Raw genomic sequence first — 24,618 nt, forward strand, 5'->3', positions numbered from 1 at the left:
CAATCGCCCTGCTACAGGTAAGGACACTTTTCACTAGACCAGGTTATTCAAAGCCCCATCCAACCTGGCGCTGAACACTTCCAGGGCTGGAGCATCCACAACTTCTCTGGGCAACCTGATACAGTGCCCCACCACTTTCATAGTAAAGAGTTTCTTCCCATCTAAACCTACCCTCCTTCCACAATTAGGTCACCCTGAAAGCATTCTTTTCTCCAGGCTAAACAAATCCAATTCTCTTATTCTTTCCTCACAGGAGAGGTGCTCCATTACTCTAATGCCCTGCACCATTCCTTCAGCAGTTTCAATAAATAGCCTCAGAGTTTTGAGACTTCAGGGTTTGCCAAGGCTCAAGCACTGTTGCTATCAAAGCGAAATTTGTTTCCCAAGGAGAGCTGATTACTGTTACTGAGCCTTTAAAACAGTGAAACTATTAGAAAAATAAAACCAGAGCTTAAGTCACAATTTTCTTTTGCTCCCAAGCTGTGAAATCTCCCAAATACAGCAATGTTCAGAAGTTAGGTATCCACGTGCAGTAAATTACGTGTTGCATTTGCCATGTCAGATTCTGAACTTGGCTAAGCACTGCCTACAGCTGAAATTCCCACTGGAGCTTGACATCTCCTCCTTTATTGGGGAGACATATGGCTGAGGACACAGCCACTGCTGCTGCTGTGCCCACAAGCACATCTCATCTCCATTACTCACCAAACAACACAAGGCTGGAACAACGTGAAGATCACAGCAGGCACGCAGCAGGACAAGGGTGTCATCAGGCAGCTCTGTGGAGGACACAGTCACAGGCAAAGGTCATTTCCAGTGAACCATGCACCAGGCTGGCTGCTGGAACAGGAGCTTTATCAGGGAGCTAACAAGGTCCTTCTCAGCTGGATGTTTGGAAGAGGCTGATCCAGCCCCTTCCTGCCTGTAGAACAGAATGGGATGGGCAGAGGGTCTGACTATCTCTATCCTTGAGAAAAGGCTTTTGTAGAAAAGGGGTTTTCCCCCCCGTCACCTTGCCTTGTCCTTATCTCCTCAGGGTTTTACTTCGAGTCTGGAGGCTGGATGAAGGACTTAGGCCTTGAATCAACCAAGAACCTGTGCTCCCAAAATCCATATGTGATGCTAACTTCTGCAATGCAGAATTTGAGAGGAATGGCATAGCTGAGATTGCCTCGATGCTGGGAGATGGACTAAATGATCCCTGTGGTGCCCTTCAACTCTAACAAAAAGGCTGTAATTCCTACCACAAGCAACAAGCATAAAACAGCTTTTGAATCTAGATCCAGCTACACTTATGTCTGGACTTTAGAAGCAGACATTATGTCCAAAGTCAGGTAATAATGCAACACACTCAATTAACTGTGCCCTGCTGCTAATGGCATCTGACAGTTGATACCACATCAGCGGGTTTCTGTTTTTTACTTCTTTTCTCTCTCCATAAATGAGTTAAGCTCTCCCACCTGGGTCCTGTGCATATATGGATGCACACTGACATTCTGCTGCATGGTGCCACAATTTACACTGGACTTCCCTTCATTATCTTAATGTCAGGGAATTCTTGATATACAAGAGAGAAGAGAAAAATCCAGGGAAGTCTGTCTTGGACTTTGCAGGTAGCTTTTAATTAACACTGAGGTGCCAACTAGATTGTGAGGATGGCATTTGTTTGACATTTATGTTTAATCTCCTGTTTCAGCAGCTGCAACACAGCCCTCTAATTGCAGTGTCTCTGTGTTAAACTCATTTTTGCTAAATTTAGTTTGCACTTGAACAACATACACTGTTACACAGGAGACAACACCTAATTTGTAATTCTCGGCATTTAGGCAGGAAGGACTCTGGCATGCAGTAAGTACAGAAATTAGCTTGCCAAACTGCAAATGCTCACACTCAGCAGAAGCAAAGTTGAGCAGTCTTGGGGGAATGTGTAATTTACACACAAAATCTGTCAGTGATTGAGGGCTGAATTTAATTCACAGCCAGGAATGCTAAGCATAGTATACCAAACTCATAAAAAAGGAACAGAAAAATTTATGTTCATGCAGCTCACCAACTGCTCAAAGAAAGCCATAAAAGCTTTAACATGGAGGGAGCTTCTAAAAGGAAAATAAAATTTTGAAAAGGGCTTTTCACAACATACCAGATATAGCACTGATAAGAAGGTGAGCAGCTGAGAAAAGTTCTTCATCCTGAGGCTGATATTTCTGCAACAATAGTTCACTCTTCAAACTGCACCCTAAGAGCTGCAAGAAGTCAAGGAGGTCTCTTTGTTGCTCAGGTTTTAACTCCTCCAGATCTGGCTTGTCTCCTGTGCAGATATCATAGAACTGAAAGCAAAAGAAATAAGCAAAACTTCTTGAAAAGAGAAAATTCAAGCAAAAGAGAATGCTAGTACTACTCTGAAATTACTTTTAGGAAGCAATCCAAAGGTTCTTCATCTTACCATGTCCCCCAGGGCAGTCACCATTTCTTCATGGAGCAAGAGCTCACACAGGGTTTTATATAAAGCTCTTTGCTTGTCTTCTGCAAGCTTCATAAAGGGCTGGAACTGGGTCTTCAACCGGGACAGATCTTTCCCAAGAAAGCAGTGGAAAATAAAACTAAGTATTCCTATACAAATGCCAGTAAAAACAGATAACATTTTGCTGTGTGTTTCACAAGCTCATTCATCACCACACCTTGACATCCTTGACATTCTGATTTCCACCAGCACAAGTTATTATGCAAGGTTTGAAAAGATCTGATTTTATTTCCTAAGAAGCCAATGAAACCTCAATGCAAACATTAAGAAAGAAGAACAGCTACCAAGAATCAACATTTTGGTGTACAGTATTTCTAATAGTTTGAAATTCAATACTTTAATGTTAACAAACTAAGTACATGAAGAGTACTCATTAAGTACAAGGGAGTGCTCTGCATTCATCTTCTCACAATTCAACTATGATACTGAAATTAAATCTTCTGTGACATAAAATTACCATGTTGCTAAAAAAAAATGAAGCTTTCAATTCAATAATGCCAACTGGAAGGTTGGAATGGGTTTTTTTTCCACATTCCAAAAATGTGGGCATACAAGTGTTCTCAAATTTGTTTAAAAGAAATTTTCCTTCATGTCACTCCAATCAAGAAACATGCTCTGTTTAAAGACATCCTTTATAACTAAAAAATTACTTCACTGGGGAAAATAAAAAAGTTCAGCCACAGGCAGGTATTTTGTTTATCTGATGCAATGGTATGAATTTGTCTATACAAATAACAGAAAATGAACTGTGCTTCCAAATTCTTTAGTAAAAACAATTTTTTTAGCTTTTTCATTTTCCAAGAGACAGCAGAAGTTAAATTATTTTAAAAAATCTCTGAGCCTTTTAAGCAAGAAAAGCAAATAGGTATGTCAAACTAAAACAAAAAATAGAACAGTGGCATACCATTTTTTCACAAGTGTTTTTTACATATTGTTTATTAATCAAGGGTGAAACTTAGAGCCAAGAGGGTGATATTCATCAGGAGAACCAGCTGTAAGAACTCCACCAAGAACTGAGGAAAAGCACAGTGTGTTCTGAGATCTTGACTGGTTTTCCCTTTTTTCTTTCCACCAGTAACATTCCCACCTCTTCTTTCCACATTCCTACAATACAAACTTGTACCTGGGCCATTATACCAATTTGCAAATCTCCATTTAAACCACATTTTGATTTTCTCAGTTACCAATCTTCTCAGAAAATAATGAGGCTAAGTGAAGGCAAGGGAGATGTCTATTTCTGAGACTTAACTGGTAACTGAGAAGCTTTACTGAGTATTTTTCAAATAATGAGAAACTATTTTCAGTGACCCTTTCTGAATGAAAGCATGTATCATCACTACACTTGAAGAGGTTATCTGGAATGTAAAAGAGTCATCTGACTTTGTAAGATGGTATTTATGACAGATGGATTCAGAATTTTCACGGAAAGAGTCCACTGCATACATGCACTGCAATCTGATTTTTTATATTCTTCCAGTACATCCCCCAAGAGTTCCTGAGCTATTAAAATGAACTAACAAGATTTCTTACTTACTATTGTACCAGATTATTTCTGCCTATCAGGTTATTTAATGCACTGTAATATAATCATGCAAAGCATTTCTGGTAATACCTTGTTTCAATATACTTAAAGAAGCATCACTGGGAACGAGGTTTTTAGCCCCAGAGTACATCTCATTATCAACAGCATCTGGCTGATAGAGGAACGAAGCATCTCTGAATTGAACTGAATGGGGATAAGCTGAGCCTTCTGTACTTTCTTTTTCAAAACCTCCTTGCTGTTCATCTAGCAGACAGAACTCTGTAATTAGAAATTCAATCAAAAACAATAATTAATAAAATACATGAGCAATTACTGAATGAGATGATAGCTTGTATTTCCCAGGGCTCTCACATGTCATCTCTCCATGTCTTGTCTCTTCCAGATGGAGAGAATGCCAGCGGTTGCTGTGCATGTGAATTATTGAGCATTCCTGCAGCCCTGATGTTTGGTACAGTGTGTACAGACAAGACCTGTGGTGCAGCTGCCTCCTACAGAACATGACACCAGCTCCTGTGAACTAAATTAATGTAGAGAGAAAATAACATGAAAACTTCCCACTGACACTGTAAACCAGAACGCTGCAGACAGGAGTTGCAGGTAGGAATTCCTGATGTTTTCATAGAATCACAGAATAACCTGAGATGGAAGGGACCCTCAAGGATCATCACGTCCAACTCCTGGCCCCACACAGCATCATCCCCAAGAATCACACCATGTGCCTGAGAGTGTTGCCCAAATGCTTCTCGAACTCTGTCAGGTTTGTGCTGTGATCACTTCCCTGGGGAGTCCATTCCCATGCCCAAAGACCCTCTGGGTGAAGAGCCTTTACCTGATATCCAACCTAAACCTCCCCTGACATAACTTTGGGCCATTCCTTGTTGCTGGTCACCACAGAGAAGATATCAGCATCTGCCCCCTCTCCCCTCATGAGGGAGTTGTAACTGCACTGAGGGCTCCCCTCAGTGTCCTCTTCTCCAGGCTGGTCCCCCCAAGTGCCCTCAGCTGCTCCTCACACAGCTTCCCCTCAAGGCCCTGCACCATCTGCACTGCCCTCCTTTGCCTCTCTAACAGTTCAATGTCTTTCTTACATTGTGGCACCCAAAGCTGCCCCCAGCACTCAAGGTGAGGCTGCCCCAGCTCAGAGCAGAGCAGGACAATCCCCTCCCTTGCCTGGCTGGTGATGCTGTGCCTGATGCTCCCCAGGACAGGCTTGGCCCTCCTGGCTGCCAGGGCACTGCTGGCTCCTGTTCGCCTTGCCAACGACCAGGACGCCCAGCTCCCTTTCTATAGCACTGCTCTCCAGCCTCTCATTCCCCAGTCTGTATTTTTTCTTCCCTCTAGGAGGTGTGCTGTAATGCAGGCAACGGGATCCACTCATGAAGGAGACACACAAAAGTACTTTCTGAGATTTGTAAGAACTCTTGAGAGTCCTTCACAGAGCTTCTGGTGGTCATGGCACTGACAGACTCCACTTTCTCAGCCAAGCCACAGGTCCATTCTCAAGTCCTCCAGGTAAGTGGACAACAGACTTCTGCGAGTCTCTAAAGGACATCACCCAGGGATGTTTCCTAACAGAATCACTCCGTAATAATTGTCTCTCTTCAGTAACATCACAGAGGAAATAACATGCCCTGGCTGGATTACCCTTTCTGCCTTGTCTTTGTGACAAGCACTGGCCAAACTCACCCAAACAGGACTGTTCTTGTCCTGCCATCCCAGTGCCCCCCAGCCTGATGAAGTTAAGGCTTCCTGGAAGGTAAGCCTTAACTTTGTAAGAATTATGCTGAGAAATCTGGAGTATCAAATTCTATGCGTATCTGTCCAATACTGTACCCTAAAGATGCAGAATACAGTCAAAGCCCTATGAAGATTCTGATGATCTTTAATTGGCTCAAATGCAAGATTTGGATGTGTACCCATGGCACTCTGCAGTGGGTCTGAGGAGAACACAGGCAGGCTAGCAAGAGAAACTCAATTTTAAAGTAATACCTGACAGCAAAGGGGAAAAAAGGTAACTAATCAAGCACAGTGCTCAGATGTACCAGGAACAAAGCCTAAATATAACCCTTCTGCAGTTGTAAGAGTCTGTCTTACTAAATTAAGGACATTCAAAGCAGATGAGAAAGCATGGAGAGCACTCCATCAGCAAAAAGCTTTTTCAAAGAGAAAGCAGACAAAGAAATCCCTGCCATAGAGAAAGAAAGATGACAGACCTTTACGCTTGCATAACCCTTCACTGAGAAGAAGGAGCTACAGAGGAGCAGAAAGCGATTAACACAAGCCAAGAACTTCCCAAAGCAACGAGGCTTTGGACAGCAGCTGAGGCACCACAAAGGCCAACACACTCATGTTACTGTCACTGAAAGTAACAAGGCTTTCACATGAACCCTGAGGAGGAAAACTGTGCTAATACACTGCCTCCCCTCCTGAGGCAAAACAATGCTAATAAGGGAAATAGAACTTTTCAGATGATGTTGTTTAATCCTGTAATGGGACTCAATTCACAGGAAAACACAGGACTCAAAATTCTGTATTATGAGGATTGTTAATAAATTCTGTATTGAATTCTACTACATTAATCAATGACAAACATCCAACAGTGCAGTTACAGCTTGTTAGTTACTCAGAAATGTTAACAAAAATGCAAGAAAACTAGAGATGATCAATGAAAACAATCAAAGAGACTCCTTTATGTGGAAAAGTGGATATATTGGGACTGCTTAATTTACAGACATTTAAGAAAAGGCAAACCACACACATATACCCATGAACAGAACAAAACAAATCAGCTGGGTGCTTTTATATTCCCTGATTCATAAAGCAAGAACAAGAGGCATTTCAGCGCAACTTTAGAGACACAAAACTGCAAAGCCTTAAGCAGAAACAGCTTTTACATGGAGTGAAAAATTTGCCTGTAGAAATCAAACAGAATTATTACAGGAAAGCATAATGGTAAATGGATCAGAAAAGCTTTAGATCCTTCTTCCTTTAAAAAAAAAAATTTATTTATTTATACAAATATCCAAATACGTCCAGTCGCATTAATCAGAAGAGAATCCCATTAGGTTACACCTGCTATTGGCCACTTTCAGTGTCATGAGAAAGGACTATATTAGTCCTTCGATTTAACTTCAAAGGCTATTTCTATTTCCATAAACAGACACTGATCCCTGCTGCTCAGACATTAACAAGTTGAAGTTTAGGCTCCACCATACTTACTCTTGCTGGCAAAGCCCTAATTTTGTTGTCAGTTCCTCCCCTTTACCTTCTCAAAGACACTCAGGAAAGGGAAAATAGCACACATTAAAAAAGAAAAGAGGCAGGACATAGATTGTTTAAGATAAAACATGAAACAAACTGTGCTGGTTTTGAAGCTTAAAAGACAATAATATTAAATATGAAAAAAAAAAGTGGAAAAAGAAGCAGAAGCGGAAAAAAAGCAGAGAAATACAGATCATTAACAAGACCCATGTATTCTTAGCTAGCAGAACATCATAATTTCATGTAGAAATCTCTAAGTAGGCTATCAGTTATATACCTATGTAGTCAGACAGCGTTAATTGCACCTCATTACTCTGAATTACAGTTCTATTATAACCATGACGTCAACATCTGCTGCTACTATCTCTGTGCTCAGTCTGCATCAGAGAAATTCCACTTTTCAGAAACTTTTTACAGGTTACATAATATTTACTTCTATTCCTGAGCCTACAGACTTTCTTAATATCAGAAGGAGTATGATGGAGAGTTAATCTTCTGCATTTCTCATCCAAGTGAGTACATCCTGGATTCAAATCTCAACTCTACTCCAATTATTTCTTCAATGTATCTCCTGTTTCTCTCCACATCAGTCCTTCCCAACTTCCAGCTCTACTATCTGATTTTATTCCTCCTTGCATGACATCCTCTGAAACCTCCTTTAGGTCCGTGAGTTTAAATGAGGATAGACAAGAAAGAAAAACCCAACTGATTGTGCAGAGCAGAGATACAACTTCCCCCAAAAGCCAATTTCAACATTTTTTTAACCTGAAAAATATTCGACTTGACATAAGTGAAGCATGACCAGACAAGATGACAAGGGCATTTCCGCAACCACTCTGAGGGCACTCTTTAAATGAAAGTGGAAGAAAAGTTTAAATTCCAGTCCTGAATGTACGATTCTGATCTTAACATGACTGTTGTCTAAACACTGCTGGTTGATAGCTGATTTACATTCAGGTCACTCTCTGTAACAGGCAAAGGGAATAGCCCAGGCCAAGGGCCAGCTGGATGGAAGCACAATTGCAGTGAAAGACATGGATGATAAATCTGAGAGGATCAGTAGCTTGCCCTTGCAGTTATTGAAGTTTGCTCCCAAATTTGCCCTAAACCAGAACAGCTGCATACTGGGCTGTACTGACAAGACTGTAGCTGGTGGATTGATGGAACAGAATTTTCAGTTTGGGAAAGTGCATTCAGACTGCTATGCCCAGTTTTGGACTCTTGAGTGCAAGCCCCACATTCACAGACTGGAGCTATCTAGCAAACGGCAGACACTGAGGAGAATAAGTTCACTACCACAGTGGTCAAACATAGTAACAGGCTGCCCAGCGGAGTGATGGAATCTCTGTCTCTGAAGATAAATCAAAACTTTGTAACAAACAAGGATATGAGCAATCTGATCTAACTGAACTTAGATCAAATGTTCAGAAGCTGGCCTTGCCTTAAGCAGAGGCTCGAGCTACATGATCTCTTGTGGTTTCCTGAAACCTAAGTCATTCTGAGTTTACAGTGCATTCAAGACAGTGAAAAAGCATTACTATATCAAAGTTTTAAAATTCCTCAATCTGCATTCCTAGCACAAATAATTATCAAGGCAAAGAACACCACACAACATAATCACCTTCACACGCAGGGAAACACAAAAATCATTGTCTGACAAACAGCTGTGTCCACAGTTAAACTGCGTGCCACAACAAAAGAGTTTTTTACTTACCAAACTGTCCATTGTGCTTTATAAACAGTTCAATTACACCGTAGGCAATAGTAGTTGCAGGAGGAATTTCAAGGATCACGCTAGAATCCTTCATCAGACTCCCATTCTCACTTACTGAAACCTACAAGACAGATTTATTCACCATTTATCTGATTCAGCTACTGCAGAGCTTAAACACATAATTAAGGTGAAAAATACAGAGGGAGAATATGCTTTATTCTTCATGATGTCTCATCAAAGTGTTACACCTTAACATCTGGCATCTAAGAAAGGAACTAGATGAAGAATGAGGTAAAAACATAGGGCCAAGAGCAGTTCTCACGCTCTTAGCTACCCTGTCCTAGCAAAAAGCTGAGCTCCAGGCGTAGCTTTTGCCACAGATGGAGCCCCATGTCACTAGGAAATGGGAACCCACTTCAATGTTCTGCCTTGCCCAATTCTACTGTGACATCTCTTTTGCACAGCTGGAAGCTGGTACCAGGAAGGTGGCACTTGCAAAGGGGGTTGCTGCACTGCAGTTCCCGGATTCCTGCAACTGGAGACACACTGCACACAGAAGTGATTTCCAGCTTTAAAAAAAACCCAAACAACTTGCAATGAATGAGCTTGTTTTGACTTTGGTAATTCCTTCTCAATTCATAGGCAATTTTTCAGATAGCCTCATAACGCAGTTAATCTCTACTCTCATGATTGAAAACAAATAGTTTCCCAATAAATATGAAAACTCAGTAGACACTGAAACCATTTGTGATGAAGGATTACTTGGCGTTTCAAATAAATGTGATTCAGCAATGCATTTTGCTATTCAATTGCAATGAATTGTTTTAGATTTGCTTCATGTTCTGCTGTAGGCAGGAATCTAGAGAGAAACGGAATCACAATTTGATGGTATTGATGGAAACTACACTCCAGGCTCATATAAAAATAAGGCACCTTTTGCCAGAAAGGCAATGGAAAAAACATTTTACCATACAGAATTTTCACAAACAAGCACTGCAGTTTGTTCGGCACATTAGGAAAGCACAAAAAATACTTGGAAGTCCATTTGGAGAAATCATTTCTTCTCAGATAATGTGCAAACATTCTATTCCTTGCAGATTTTTAGTAACTTTTACCTTTATTGTTGTTGCAGTGCATCCCATCACACCACTGACTTTTTCTTCTGTCTGGATATGTTCGGATATTGTACATCTCTGAGTTGTGATTATCTTTTCTCTCAAGATGCACAACACTTCACGTTTTCTTTCTATTACTTGTTGCAGTAAACTACTGCTTAGATCTATTGTTCTGGAAAAGAAAAATATGCCATTAACAATACTATAATTGTGAAAAAACCCCAAAAAACCAAAACCAACCACATTTTCTTAATTGCTTGAAGAAGCTTTTATTGCAAAAATGACAATGGTTTCTGTATGAGCAGCCTCCTCTAAATTATGATGTCCTCTTTTGTTATTTGGCAGCAGTGAATATCTGTTTTCCACAGTAAATCCTCACACACATATTGAATTCTTGATTCCCTACTCTGAGCAAAAATGGAAGTTGTATGGATACTTTCTAAGCAAAGAACAAAGCAAGAGGGAACCAAAGGCAACTTTAAGTTTTCTGGATAATACAAAACCAACCAGTCAGGCTCTTGGGCACTGGACTGAATCCTCTCCTACTGTGAGCTCGCACTGGCATTGCCATGGCAGGGGGTGCTGGCTGGGGGGCACAATGACAGCAGTGCCCCAGTGCTTGCCATGGATCTGCTGCAGTGCTCTCCTAAACCCCAAACAGGCTGAGTGGGATCTGCACTGACTGAGCATTTCAAAGGGCTGAATGAGAAAACAGAAGATTTAATTGATTTTGACACTGGGGATTACTGAAAAAACCCCACCTGCTTCAAAGTCCTTTGTTATTCATTGGTATAGACTCAAAACTTAAAATTGGTGAACAGGACTGTCACAGTCAAGGAAAAAAACTGTGGGGGGAGCTCAAAACTCTAGTCCAGGTACCAACTTAATAAACCATCTCTACTCCAGAGCACAATTCAGCATCTGTTTAAATGCTACTGGAAATAATTCTAGCATTAGGTTCTTCTTAGAATGAGCACAAGACAGAAAGTGAACCCCCAGAAACAATACAGGAGCTTTATTTTCTAAGAAGTTACAAAATCCACTACCTTGTCTTTTGGGGTGTTAACAGACTTTCTGGTAACAGTTAAAGCAATTTCTTGATTGTATTTAATTGATTAAAATGTGTCAGTTATATTATATTTTTGCAAAATATTCACTGGAGGTCCTCAGATGAGATGTTATATTTTTTATGAACAGGTAATCTAGCAAAACTGTTGGACGATTAAAGGATTGCTATCCCTGACTCAAATTTTTCAGTCTTTTCTCCTCCCTTTTATTGTAAATGGCTATTCATGGAACTAAATGGCAATTTCCCAAAAATGTGACAGAAAGACATGTCTGAGTCCAATTCATTTAAATCTAGATATCTCCACTTTTAATTAAAAAGTTTTAGATTTATTAGATTCTGGAGTTTTGAATTTATGCAGTCTGTTTAAGTCTGAAGTCAGCTGGGGTTTTTATTGAATTAAAAATATCCTCAGGCAATTTTTGATCTTTGGAGACTTACATGCTTATATGAAAGTTCAATCAGTTGGAATGAACTGTCTGAAAACCTTAAAGTTGATTGTTTAGACAAGGGAAAGAAAATACCTCTGAAGCAATGCAGCAGCCCCAAACATTCCTGAGATTATTAATATAACCTTTTTTCATTTGCTGCAAAGTCATGCTTTATGCTTGGAATGCAATGAGCCTTTGGATTAAGCAAAAATTCGAAAAACATCAAGCAACCACAAACCTCACCATTCTCAGAAGTGTCTGCCAAACCAGAGCCATTAGTTACAGTCTATCAAGCCTATCATATACTTCACAATAATTATTTATGTTTCTAAAGTGGTGTGCTAAGCACCCTGAAAATACAAATGAATGCACTAAGAACCTGCAGTTTTAACATTTGACCTAGGGAGCCACAGGGGAAAAATTACAATGAAGAAGCACAAAAGCAACTTGTCATTTGCTTTTATGTGTATTTTTTGACTGTTTAAGAGGATGACAAACTTGCTGAATATCTCCAAAACTTACAGGGAAAAAAACCCTCAAACAAAGGTAGAAAAACACCTATTAAATAAAGATTTGCTATTTCTGAATAAGTGTTAATTGAAAAAGTGTACAGAATGTGACCTAACCCTGTGCAAATGAATTACCAAACAAATTCAAAAGACTTTTTCTTCCACCTGCTTCCACAGAATTCTGCCTGAGGCAGGACAGGCTCAGACCCTGTCACACTCCTGGCTTTGAGGTCCAGATGCAGAAGTAGCAGCAGAGTGGCAGAGCAGAAGACATTAACTTGCAGGGAGAGGCAGTGAATAAATCCTGGAGGCAATGCTGCAGGAGCTGCTGCAGCACTGAGGCTACGGAGTGACAGTGACACACAGGAACACAGAGCTACCTGCTGCAGCAGCACACCCCAGGCAGTGCCCAGAGGTGACCTGGGATCCCCTGCACAGAGCTGAATGTGTGCCAGAGACAGCCACTGTCACAGCCCAAGGTTCAAATGACTTCAGTGGGATGTGTCCCATTGTAAAGCTGTCAGAAATGTTCTTGTCTGCCCAGTAAGTTTAGTGAGCTCCAAACTCAGAGCTTTCAAACACATAATCTTGCTCTCAGCTACAGAAACCTTTTCTTTGAGGACAGCACAGTTAAGTGCTCTCTTCTAGACTTCTGGCACTGAACTTTCTATCATAAAACAGAACTCTGGGGTTGCATTTAGGCACATTACGAGTTATTACTGAGGCACAGCCCGTTGAAGACAAAATATTCTGCTCTCCTCAGCAACTCAAACAGGAGATGACACGAGGTAAGCAAGTATCCAGTTTATCTAAATTATCACTAAAAACAGCCATCAAGAGCAATCCACAACAGGGTTAAAGTTTGATAATCAAAGCAGGGCTTCAACTATTGCAGGGCAATGGCCGCTGAGTCTATGACTGTATTTTTCCAAGAACTGAACTTGCCAGCATAACACTGAATATAAGAAAATATCTGAGTAACACATGATGGCCAAGTTAAATCCTTGAGAATACATGCATGCAAGGCACATAAATTGCATTGCATTTTTTTATTTTACAGGTCATGTTTCAGAGCTTTAACTTCTGTTCTACAACCATGGCTCTTACCATCTCTTTCACCCTGTACTGTACAAGAGCCCCCACCAACCCTGTGCCATTTGTACTACATCACCATTATCCATCCCACCCCAAGGAGCTCAGCTGAAGCACTCAAAAATAACACTATAGAAAATATAATGAGGTGCTGGTTTGCCAAGTCCCATTATCAACACAGAGAGTACGAGCCTGTATAAATAAGAATTATTTTAAAGATACAAATTATGGGGTTTTGCTTGATTGCTTGTTCTGCTTAAATAACTTTCCTGAGGTCAATGATTTACTATGCTGGAAGCTTTACAGGTCAAACATATAAAAGAAATTAAAGAATAAAAGAATTTCTTTGAGTTTTGATCTCACTCCACATTTAACTAGATTAAACACTTCTATTCTCCTATAATGCAAAGACTTCTTTCACCTTCATTTGGTATTTTTCTTGTCGCATTAGGAAAGCAGTAAACAATAGAGGCACAAAGGCAATTTGCAGACTGGAGTCAGAAAAGAAAAGAGAAAGGTAGAAACCAAATAAAGACAAGAAAAAACAGACAGCACCTGGCAACATAGCAGGCTCTCACAGTTAACACAGAGAGCACGAGCCTGCTCCAAACCCCACTGCTGAGACTGAGGGTCTTTCCTTTGGGCACAGAACTTGACCTAATTTCCCACAAAGGAGAGGCTGTAGGACCATTTTTCCATCAAATCCTGTCTAACCATGTCAGTAACCTGCCCACAAATCCTCAAAGCAAGGTACTTGTCCATTTCCTACAAATTCCAGGAAGAATGGGTATTGTTGTGAGTACTCTCTATCCTCACATTGAAATCAGCAGTGTTTGTTGTCTGCAAAAATATTCACTGGCCCAAACTACTTACAAGTAAAAAACCTTTTCAGTCCTGTACTGGGCAATGTCACCTCAATACACCTCCTCTCCCAGCTGCAGAGACACAGGCAGCTCATGCTCACAGCTTCTTCTCCACTTCCTTTATCATGTGCAATAGTTTGATGTCTTCCATACAAATACTGCTTGTTGCAATGAGAGCCTTCACCCAGCTTTGTTCCTGCTCTAACAGAGATGAATGTCAGAGAGTAAAATCTCACTCTGCCATTTTCCACCAAGCACAGATGCATATTTCTTTTGTTAATCCACTTCAAATATAACCTCTCTGACCTGCTTCTTACAGAACACAGCATCTGCAATAGTCAGCTTATTGATAGCATTTCACTATTTTCCCTACAGAATAACCTGACACGTACTTCACAGAATATCTTCCCTAAGAATACCAGAGACTTCTCAGACTGCAAGTGACAGTAGTCTCTCTATTTTCTATTTGACATGCTCCCTTATTTTTTAAATCACAGGCACACACAATTGCTTTTATTCAATCCTGTCTCACAACACTTTGTGACTTCATATTACCTCATGTAGCAGCTTAGGTAGAAAACGGAATGGTTTTCTCATCATGCTCATCAATGCTCAAGGAGTTTTAAACAATAAATCACAAAATGGTCTGAATTTCCACAGCACTCAGATTGAGAACAGACATTTATTTTTGTCTCAGGATGGACAGTATACCATGCAGTTTAACTAATTCACCTGAAGTGCAATATGCAACAGTATGAAAGTATCTTTGAGCCTGGCCAGAGCATGCCGTTAAAAACACAACTCTTTTCCCAATATGCTAATCACAGAGTTAGGAATCATTCACACAAAATGATGGAAGTGTGACAGACAATTTTTTCTGCAGCTTATGTGAACTGATTGACTGCTATCACTGTCCTCACAGAACTTCTCATTCAATCACCTTCCATGACTTTTAGTGAAATGCTAAAAAACAAACAAGCAAATTGATTAATATATGAGAAGTACGGAGATTATAGTATCCTCATAATCCTTTTTACTGGAGGGACAAAGACAGAATGGTTGAGGTTGGACAGTCATCTGGTCTAACCTCCCCGCTTTAGCAGGGCCACCTAGAGTCTGCTTAGGATCCTGTCTCCAAGGTGCAGAACTCCACAGCCTCCTCAGGCAGCCCGGGCTCAGTGTCACCCTCACAGTGAAAAAGAGTTTCCTGATGTTCAGACAGAGCCTCCTGTGTCTCAGATTGTGCCTACTCCTTTCTGCTCTGTCTCTGGGCACCACTGAGAGTGGCTCATCCAGCCTATACTTCATCAACTTCTCTAAGAGGACCTTATGGCAGACAGTACTGAAAGCCTTAAAATGGAAGATGGAATACAGTATCTTAAATCCATAGCAAACCAAGTGAGATAAAGGCACAAGACTCTGCCTCAAATCATGTATGTATCATTATGTTACAGCGCTCTGTGAACTAGCAAGCACTATGCAATACAAAATCAAAAGTAATATAAAGGCAAATATGCCAAATTTGTGTACCTATAACTATTGTTTAATTTATTTTAGGTATTGCCTATGATGTTAATTATTGTGCTCTGCATTTACAATGTCACTGCTTCTGCAAACCAGGAAGCATCTCATCCCACATCCTTCAGCTGTCACCCTTTTTCAGAAAAAGGAGCTAATTAAAAGATCAGTAGGATTCTCCTTCAGCAGGCTCACCTAAGAAGTGACAGGAAACTGATTTCCTGCCACTGAGCACTTTCAGGTTGCTCAACTCTGAAGACTCACATAACTTATTTTAAAAGGCACATCAGCTTTGACTTTTTAGAGTTTACTGCTACTAATCTGCAACTTTGACTTAATCAACCTAATATAAGAACATTTTAAAAATACAACTTAATTAGGTTATATATGTAGAAATAATAAATGAAGCAATGATTGATCAAACAAGCAGCAGAACCACATGTTGTTAAATGACATCAAGAACAGTTTGCTGACTCACATTTCACAAGGCCTCTGACAGATAAACATGCTCTTTTAAGTACTGTAATGTTTTGCATTCAAAATCACTAACTTGTAGGTATCAGCACTCCTGAATTCCACACAATACTCATGAACGAGATGAAATCTTGAAGCTTGGACACAATCAATCATAAATCATAGAATATTTATGAACAAGTAAGTAGAATTTCATCTATAAAGCACTGCCAACAATTTCCAGTGAGCCTCTGCATTACACTAGAGAAAAAAAAATCTGCTATCTTCATCATTTTCAGTGACCTGGCAGAAGGCAGACTGACTCAGTTTCAATTATACACTGTGCATCATAAGCTTTAATAAGCTATGAGCATCTTTTTTATGAACTAAGACCTACTGCCTTGCATAAAGTGGCACACACAACAACTTCAGTTAACAGTCACACATAGATCAGTGCAGAGCTACTGATTTTCAACACTCAAAAGAAGGTAATGTATTTTTGAGTATTTGGTTACATAAAGGATTGTGACTCCAAGATGTGCTGATTTGCTGTGGTAGGATTGTTTTGGTGAGCAGAGTAGGTAACTTCAAGTAAAAGCTTACTGATCCTAAATCAAAGTTACTGTAGTTTGTTTCTCCATAGGACTCTACCTAGTGCTAGAAACAAGACTCTAAATCTTGACTGACACTATTTTTTTCATAGTAGATGCAGATTAATTTTACAGGCTTGGTACACACATTACCCCAGTATTTTCTGCTTTTAATAAGGCATTTCGTACAAAGAGAGCAAGGAGCCTCATTAGAATAAATTTGTTGACTTGTGAACGCTCACAATAAAAGGAACACCAGCCATTTGTTCCCATGAAAATGGAGAATTGATTATTTCTAGAACATCAGTGTATCTAAAGCAAATTTACATTGCTTCTGACAACTTCTGCACTGATAGCAAAAACCTATCATCTTTATCTTCAGAGCATCAGCAAAAGCTATTTAAATTCATTACAGCCCCTGCCACAGATCTAGAGTACAACACTGTCACAAACGAAGCACTCTCATCTCCCATTGAGCCTCGACCTGCAATTGAAAGCAGACCCCTGACTTGTCAGCTGGCTGCCAAACAGGCTTTGGTCCATGACACTCCCATTGAACATTAAATAGATCCCATTTCAGAGCAGGACAGGAAGTGACAAAGTGTTGCATATATTGGAAAATAAAGAATATGGTTCCCCTCAGTTAATAGAGTATATAGCAGGAAGCAACAGATCTATATTTTGTTCAGCTAGTAGAATATGCCCTGACTATGCTTGCTCACCTTTGCTATTCCTTCAACTTCAGATAATCCCGTTTTCTAGCATGGTCACTTACACACACGAAATTACAAAGCCTGCTTACAAGAACATTAGCAGTTCTGAATTCAATTTCCATATTCAATGCCCCAGTAACACAGAGAACTAATTCTTTTTTTTTTTTTTTTTTCCCAGATTGTTACCACAGTACAGTCCCCCAAAGAAGGGAGGATTTGGCTCTTGTCCCAGGTGGTAATTCATGCAAAAACGTAAAATGAAATAACAGAGAGATGTTTTTAAAACAAGAAAGGGAAAAGTCTGACTAACAAGATTTCAAAATATGGAGAATTCCATTTTTGTATATATGATTTGTCATGAATATGAAAGCTTGCAATAAAAATAATTTTCAAACTGTGGCAACACTACAAAATCAATTGGTTGGTGACCACTGCTGGTCCAAGTCTTTTCAGCTCAGTAACCTCTCCTGGCCACTACAACACCCACATTAGAAACATACCTGTCCTTGACATCTTTCATAAGCTGCTGCAAGTCAACCTCCTGCTTCCTCAGGTTTCCAAATGAGGACTGGTTTTCCACGTAACCCTTCCCTCCAGCTCCCAGGCTGAACTTCACAAATGATGTTTCAATACTTCCTTGAACAAAATCTTCAAACTTCCCCATATATTTTGCAAAGTCAGACTCCACAATCACTAGGAAAGCAATAACAATAATTTTTGTGAAGAGAAGTGCTGAAACTGTCCTGAAGTGATTGGAGGAACAGATACTTACAGAAAATATGACAAGTTAGCAAAGGCAAGGAACAGTATGAAGAGGTAAATAATGAAATTTACATCTCTGCAACTCCTGCATCTGCTCTCTTCATGTTTTCATCATCTTTGCTCTACTATCTTTAGTATTTTGCCATTTTAGGAAAACATAGGTGACTGAAGTGCTGAACTCAGACACTATGAAATATTTATAAAGAATGATTGAAAGTTATTTCAGCTACAAAGAAAACTACAAAGCAGACCTGCTTGTACAACAGGGCTAGTATTTTGGCATTATTTTGACACATCTCATAACAGGGCTGTCCCAAAGCTCACTGAAAACCGTGGAAAAATCTAACTGGCTTAAAATAACTCTGAATTTTATATACCTAAAAAACAGAGAGATGACTCAGAATCAGCTATATTTCCAAGCCACCGACGAATTAACATCTTAGGTTAGGGAGTTATCTATTTTCCTGTGTGGAATTATGACATGTCCAGAAATATGGGATTCCATCTCATTAATCTTAAAACATGGGTGGGACTGCTATAGTTGGATGAAGAAAAAAGTACAAGGGTCAACCTTCTTTAACAGTCTGTGCAAGACAAACAGAATGGGTGGTAAAACTCACTTGGCCCGGCCTGGAAGCACTCCCTGGGCTACTAACACCAACAAGACACTGTTTATTCACTGCTTTTTACCTGAAGCACAGTACAGTTTCACACTACTATCACTTACAACCCCCTATAATATTCATGGGATATTCCTGTAGCTGCAAGACAGCTACTGTTATTAAACGGTAGGGCTACGCAACCTGACAACATTCAGCATTTAATTTAACACTCTATCCAGGCAAAACTTTCTTCTTATTTTAACCAACATTTATTACCACCAGTTTTAGTTACATAAATGGTCAAGTGAGAAAAGATCCATTCATCTCATTCCCATGGATGGAGGATTCCTTCAGAGCATTCCTCTGAAAGGAGCCCTCTAATAACATAATTGAGAATAATAACAAATCAGATCAGGGATTGTACTGTTTTTATCTGCACTGGCAGTGCTGCCCAAGTATGGCTTTACCTGGTTTTATTGGTTTGTCTTCAGTAAGCACATCACTCAGGGTGACTGTCAAGAAATGATACTTGGGCTTCTGCCAGCACCAGAATTTCCTCCTCTTCGTAACTAAGCTCAAAAGCTGCAGCTTGTCTGAGGCGTTCAAGTGGGAGACAGGGATCAAGTCACCTCCACTGTCAGTATCTCTCACGAAATTCTTCGTTGCTTTTGCAAACATCGTGGGGAATCAGTTAAAGCCTGAAAGAATGCATCTGTTTTCAGACAACTGCAGTTGGAAAGTATAAATATTTACGTTGTCCTTTTAAGAAGTCCTTCACAGAATTGGTACAAAGGAACACCATGGTGTTTTCACCCTATCTTCTCCACTCCGAGCTGGGAAGGAGTTCAAATCACTTGTCCCATTGTAAGTTCTCAGTAGCTAACAAAAGAATTCTAGTTAGAGGAACATTCACAGGTTACTAATCTGTTAGGGAGGAAAAACTTACACAGCTTACCTGAAATTCTATGAAAAAGCATCTACTAATGAGCACCCTGTAGAGACCAGCTGTGATGAGGAGAGCTCTGGGGCAATGGCAGAGGATTTCTGCCTCCCCACAGGATCCTTCTTTTATTACCTAACATAAAACTTACTCCACATAAGGCAATTAGGTATTACTCACACAAATTATCTTGATCTTTTTAATGGGGAGTAAACACATGGATAGATAATAACAGTTGTTCTATAAAAAGCACCAAATACATGAGCTGGCATCTTTGCTACTAAATTTTGTTTCTGAACTACACCCCTAGAAAGTTCCAATTAATTTTTTTATTTATGAACTCTTTTTTACCTTCAATGTTTTCTAATTTTCTATTTTTCATTTGCATAACTACAGCTAAATTGAACATACATTATTTGCAACTGCTATTTACAACTGTTATTCATATCCCCTACACAACTACATACATTATCTTACTGTTGCTTTGCAATGATTTTAATTAAAAATTACCAGCATCTCTTATAACGTGAGGTTTTCCTTATCCCTGGGAATGTATTTTACTGTATTTACAAGGAACGTCTTCCAGTAAGGCAGACTGGCTGAAATCACAGAAGAAATGGTAAAAATAACCATTCACAAATAATTCTAATAAATTAATATTTGATCTTTTTAAAAAATCTTTCTAGTTCTTGAACTCTCTGTTATCTGAGCTAATGATAGCTCAGGTTTTTTTTTTAATCCAGCAGCATTCCTTTAAGTCCCCCAGCTGACAATGACTGGAAAGTTCAGCTAAGATCGTAAGACGTCTCAGCTGGGTATTCACACTTCCATGATTAATTACCTGTCTTGCTCCACACAAATCTTAGATTTCTCATTTACAAACACAGACCACAGTAAAACAGGACAGACTTCAACCAAAAACTGACATTGCAGTGAGCACTCAGGATCATTGACAGAAAATGGAAACCCGAATAAGATTATTAATGCTTGGACCACAGGCTCTGTATTTTATTATTAGTGAAAAAGCCTTTTTGCAGATGCAAGCTTACCTGTCATTAGTTTTTCCCAAATCCCATTTCAGATATTCCACACAGTATTTACCAATTCATGATGAGGTATTTACTTCCTCATCAATCCTCTGTGGATTAGCCTGCATAACAAATAAAGGGTGTTTTCCGACACCACCTGCATCGAAAGGATTTGAGCAATGTCTAAGTCACATAACATTTTACTGCAGTCTTCTGGGGCTTTCACTGTAACTGCAGCAAACCCTGCAGCACGACCTCAGCTGTGGGCATTGGAAATACTTCCAGTGACTTCTTGCTCTCTGACCTTCTCTTAAACTGAACTCGGACTGATTTTCTGCATTCTTATGTGTCTCCTCCTTAATCTCCCTGGTTTTAATCTCAATGAGAACATTTTTAACAGAATAAAGCAGTGCAAATCCACTGCAGCAGAAAGGGAAAAAAAACCCAAATAAAACTTCAAATCAAAATTGGTTTCCTTTATCCACAGGACTTCTTTTGCAGGTGTCTATAGTTTGCAAACAGCCAGATGACTGATTTGTTATCAGGAAGATAACGAAGGGGACAACCAAGAAAATTCTCACTGCCTGCATTAGTTGCCTTTGCCCAGCATAACCTTATACAAACATTTTTGTACTTTAGATGACAGCTCACCGACCCTGATCCCCTTGCTACACAGCCAGCTCACAAAGGCATAGAAAAAAAAAGGGCCACCAATTTCTGAGTTTATCATAAAACAAATTGCAAAACCAGGTCCTAATACTTAGCATTCTTAAGAACTCACTAAATCTCATGAGACAAACCACTGCACCAGTCCGTAAAACTTCCAATTCACAGTGTTTTGCCTTCATTCCCCACCACCACTCTTGACTAGCAAAAGGAACATCCAGGGAAGAGGACAGAGTGCCTCTGAGGGCTAGCAAGACTCACCAAGCAGGACAGATAGGGCAGTTTTCAGCCTCAAAATGATGGCAACGTCTCCTACACTTTGTTGTGCTGGTAATGTCATTGCAGGGAGCATATTTTGCTGGTGTAGATGTACCTACAAATCAAGAATATTCTATCCAAATTTCTGCTTATTTATCTTTGGATATAGCACCTTTAACATAAATTTGACAATGGCCTAAATACCTTGCTTCACTACAAGAGAGACACAGAGCAATTACGCCCCTAGCAAACATCAGGGGGTTAATACAGACACAAGGCTCAGCAGCATCCTGAATCAATGGACAGGGAGTGGTTACGAGACCCAGCTTTAAGAAAGCTTTGCCTTGGCAGCTTCTTCCTCTGCAAATTTCAATAGAGCTGTGCTTGGTTTGACAGAAATAAAAGGGAAGGTATCAAGCTGGTAAGAAATGCCCGTCAGAGTGAATTCACTCTTGTAGATTGACAGCTAGGCATGAAAGAGAAAAGGAAGGAGGAGTACTTCCTTGCCTACCAATAAATTTAAAATTAGCCTGAACCCAGACTACAGGAGGATTATTTAATTGCAAGGATAAGAACAAAAGAAGACAATGAAACTAATTTCACCGTTTACCTAAACAAATAAATCTCATCCCTGCTTCTTTGCTTTGTAGCTCCCTAACTCAGTATAGTTGGACACTAAATCCAAAGTGACATTTTGTAAGCAACTGTTGTTTACCTGTGTCAGTATAAAAGAAACCAAACAGTTGCCTGATATTTCTTCCATTCTGTATCTTTCATGTAAAATACAATTTTATTTTTTTTTTGCATTTAACCTAAGATCCAAGTTGTAAGAAAATACAATGTCCAAAAGCCAAAGAGAAAGCTCTCTTAAGACTAAAGCCTTAGCGTTGGAAGAGCTGTTAGGCATTAACCACCGTGTAGGAGGGGTAATGGCCTTGGAATCCTAAAGGAGTATGCCTCTGTGTCCGAAGGGAACTGGAGCATGGAAGTGACGACATGCACGTTACATGTTTTAGTAAAGAACATTACAGTTACTTTCACCTCTTCTCTAGAAAATTAAAATTATAAAGAGAAACAAAAAAGCACCCATAAGAGCTAATACACAAAGCCCACCAGGGCTGCCCACACAATGCATTACAGGTTTTGAACGCACGTAGTCCCCAAAAACACATCCAAGAGATTTTAGCCCTGGCTGAGCCCTCTGTTTGCTCCTCGAGGGCTCTGCAGCACGTGCCTCCACACACGGGTGCCGCAGCCCCGGGCACCCCGGAGAGACGCGGCGCCTTTCCGCGGCCGCGGGCGCCGTCCTGCGGGCTGCGGGGGCGGAGGGCAGGCCCCGCGCTGCCCCGGCGCCGGGCGCGGTCCGGCCCGCCTCTCCGGGAGCATCGCCCGCCGGGCCAGCGCTCAGAGCGCCGCACGGGCACCGCGGCATTCCGGGCACCGAGGCATTCCGCTCCCCGCGGCGCGGAGGCCGCAGCCGCTGCGCCGCGGCAGGGCGGAGTGGCAGCGGCCGGGGGAGGTGGGCAGGGCCGGGCCGCACCGCCGCCCCGGGCCCGCTCCCGTACTCACGGCATTCCCGGCGCTCCCCGCCGCCGCTGCCGGGGATGCGGCGCTCTCCGCCCGAGGGGCGTGACGAGCCCGCCGCGCCCCAGGCGAGGGCCCGCGGGCGAAGCTCAGCGAGCAGGTCCCGCAGCAGCGGGGGCTCCGTGCCGGTGCGGGCAGCGCAGGCCCCGCCCGGGTGCCCGGGCCGTGCGGGCGGGCGGGAGCCGCGCCCGGGGCGCCTCCGCCATGTTGAGGCGCGGGGCCGCCGCCCAGCAAGCACCGGGCACGGCGCCCGCGGCTCTGCGAACCCTCGGGGCGGCTTCTGCCTCGCTCGCCATCCCGCCCGTCTGCCCGAGCTCCGTGGGGCGCTGGCCGTCCTGCCGTGAGGGTTGGAATGAAGGGCTGCAAATGTCCCTCTGAAATAAATGGGCAGGAGATCTTTCTCCCTTTTAATGCCTTTATTAAAAAGACTCAGCTCAGGTGGGGAGAAATCGACGGGTCGCGCCCACGCCGCTGGTGCTCCCAGGAGTGGCACGGAGGAGGAGAGTGATGCAGCTTTGTCCCCTGGTCTGCAGGCAGAGCTGGGGATTCCGTCCTCATGGGAGATTAGGGGATTCCGCTTTTTCGGTCCAACACCTCGGGTCCTCTTAGGTTAGGGTGAGAAGCAAAAAGGATCCAAGCAGGCACGGGACTACGCTCCCATCCTTAGACATCACTTAGGTCCCCTAGTTCTATGTTGGCTCATTATTTTTAGGGGTTTTCCTGGAAAACTGCAAAATTTGGTTGCAACGCATTTCTCATGTGCATAGTAGCTCTGATGCCACTCCCATTCTCCTGATACCTGCAGGGTCCGGTGTCATTCCCTGGTAAGCATCAGGGGGACAATGGTTAGTCACCAACCATTAAGAGGTAATTGAAGAAGAACTCTTAACAATGAAGCTAACTTAACAGCAACTGGTCCAACTTGTTTTAACTCTGCAACCTTAAAAAAAAAATAGATAACTTATTATTCATAACACCTCTGCGTGGGGCGGTGGCCCTGCGCAAGCCCCCCACGGCAGGTCTGGGTGTGGGGCAGCCCTGTGAGTGTGGCGCTGGAGAATTCCCACTGGGATGGGACAGACGGTGTTGTATGGCTGCACCTTGGCAGCTGCCTTTCTTTCCAGGTAATTGCGTGACAGCGATGTTCTGTGGCACGTGTGATAAGGACATGTTTGTGACAGCCTCTCAAGCCCGGCTCGGTCCCCCGTGCTCACAGGTGCACGGGGCCGGTGCGAAGTCCGCTGGAAGCAGCAGCCCTGCCACGGTTTTGGCTGCGAGGTTGCAGCTCTGGGTTGGCACTGCGGGCCTTGTGAAGCTGCCGTGGACCGAACGGCAGCTCCCAGTCAAGGTCCCCTGTCCAGGGCCCTCGAATGGCAGCACTGCAGAAAA

The 24,618-nt window shown here is 41.7% G+C and overlaps 1 protein-coding gene and 1 long non-coding RNA gene across 6 annotated transcripts in view; one reads left to right on the forward strand and one right to left on the reverse strand.

The window, feature by feature from the left end:
* GSDME (gasdermin E) overlaps nt 1-21,760 on the reverse strand; it is a 41,604-nt gene extending 19,844 nt beyond the window's left edge. For 3 of the 5 annotated variants that reach the window (XR_010358426.1, XR_010358425.1, XM_064412612.1), the window contains exons 1-9: nt 21,649-21,760; nt 19,221-19,451; nt 17,890-18,082; nt 10,155-10,326; nt 9,040-9,160; nt 4,134-4,322; nt 2,444-2,571; nt 2,141-2,327; nt 706-779 (exon numbers count right to left, since the gene is read on the reverse strand). Coding sequence is in view for 3 of the 5 variants with exons in the window: in XM_064412612.1 (XP_064268682.1) it covers nt 706-779; nt 2,141-2,327; nt 2,444-2,571; nt 4,134-4,322; nt 9,040-9,160; nt 10,155-10,326; nt 17,890-18,082; nt 19,221-19,431 (1,275 nt within the window). In the remaining 2 variants the exon portion in view is untranslated. Of the gene's footprint in view, nt 1-705; nt 780-2,140; nt 2,328-2,443; nt 2,572-4,133; nt 4,323-9,039; nt 9,161-10,154; nt 10,327-17,889; nt 18,083-19,220; nt 19,452-19,708; nt 19,733-20,742; nt 20,850-21,648 lie in introns of those variants that run through there. The other 2 variants (XM_064412629.1, XM_064412631.1) reach the window with 2 other exon arrangements.
* On the forward strand, nt 4,452-13,052 carry LOC135296380 (uncharacterized). Its single transcript, XR_010358450.1, has 3 exons — nt 4,452-4,661; nt 5,406-5,576; nt 12,338-13,052. It is a non-coding gene; the product is annotated as an uncharacterized LOC135296380 (long non-coding RNA).
* Nucleotides 21,761-24,618: the final 2,858 nt, after the last annotated feature.

Source organism: Passer domesticus, chromosome 1 (genome assembly GCF_036417665.1).
Source record: "Passer domesticus isolate bPasDom1 chromosome 1, bPasDom1.hap1, whole genome shotgun sequence".
In the NCBI taxonomy this organism is placed as follows: Eukaryota; Metazoa; Chordata; class Aves; order Passeriformes; family Passeridae; genus Passer; species Passer domesticus.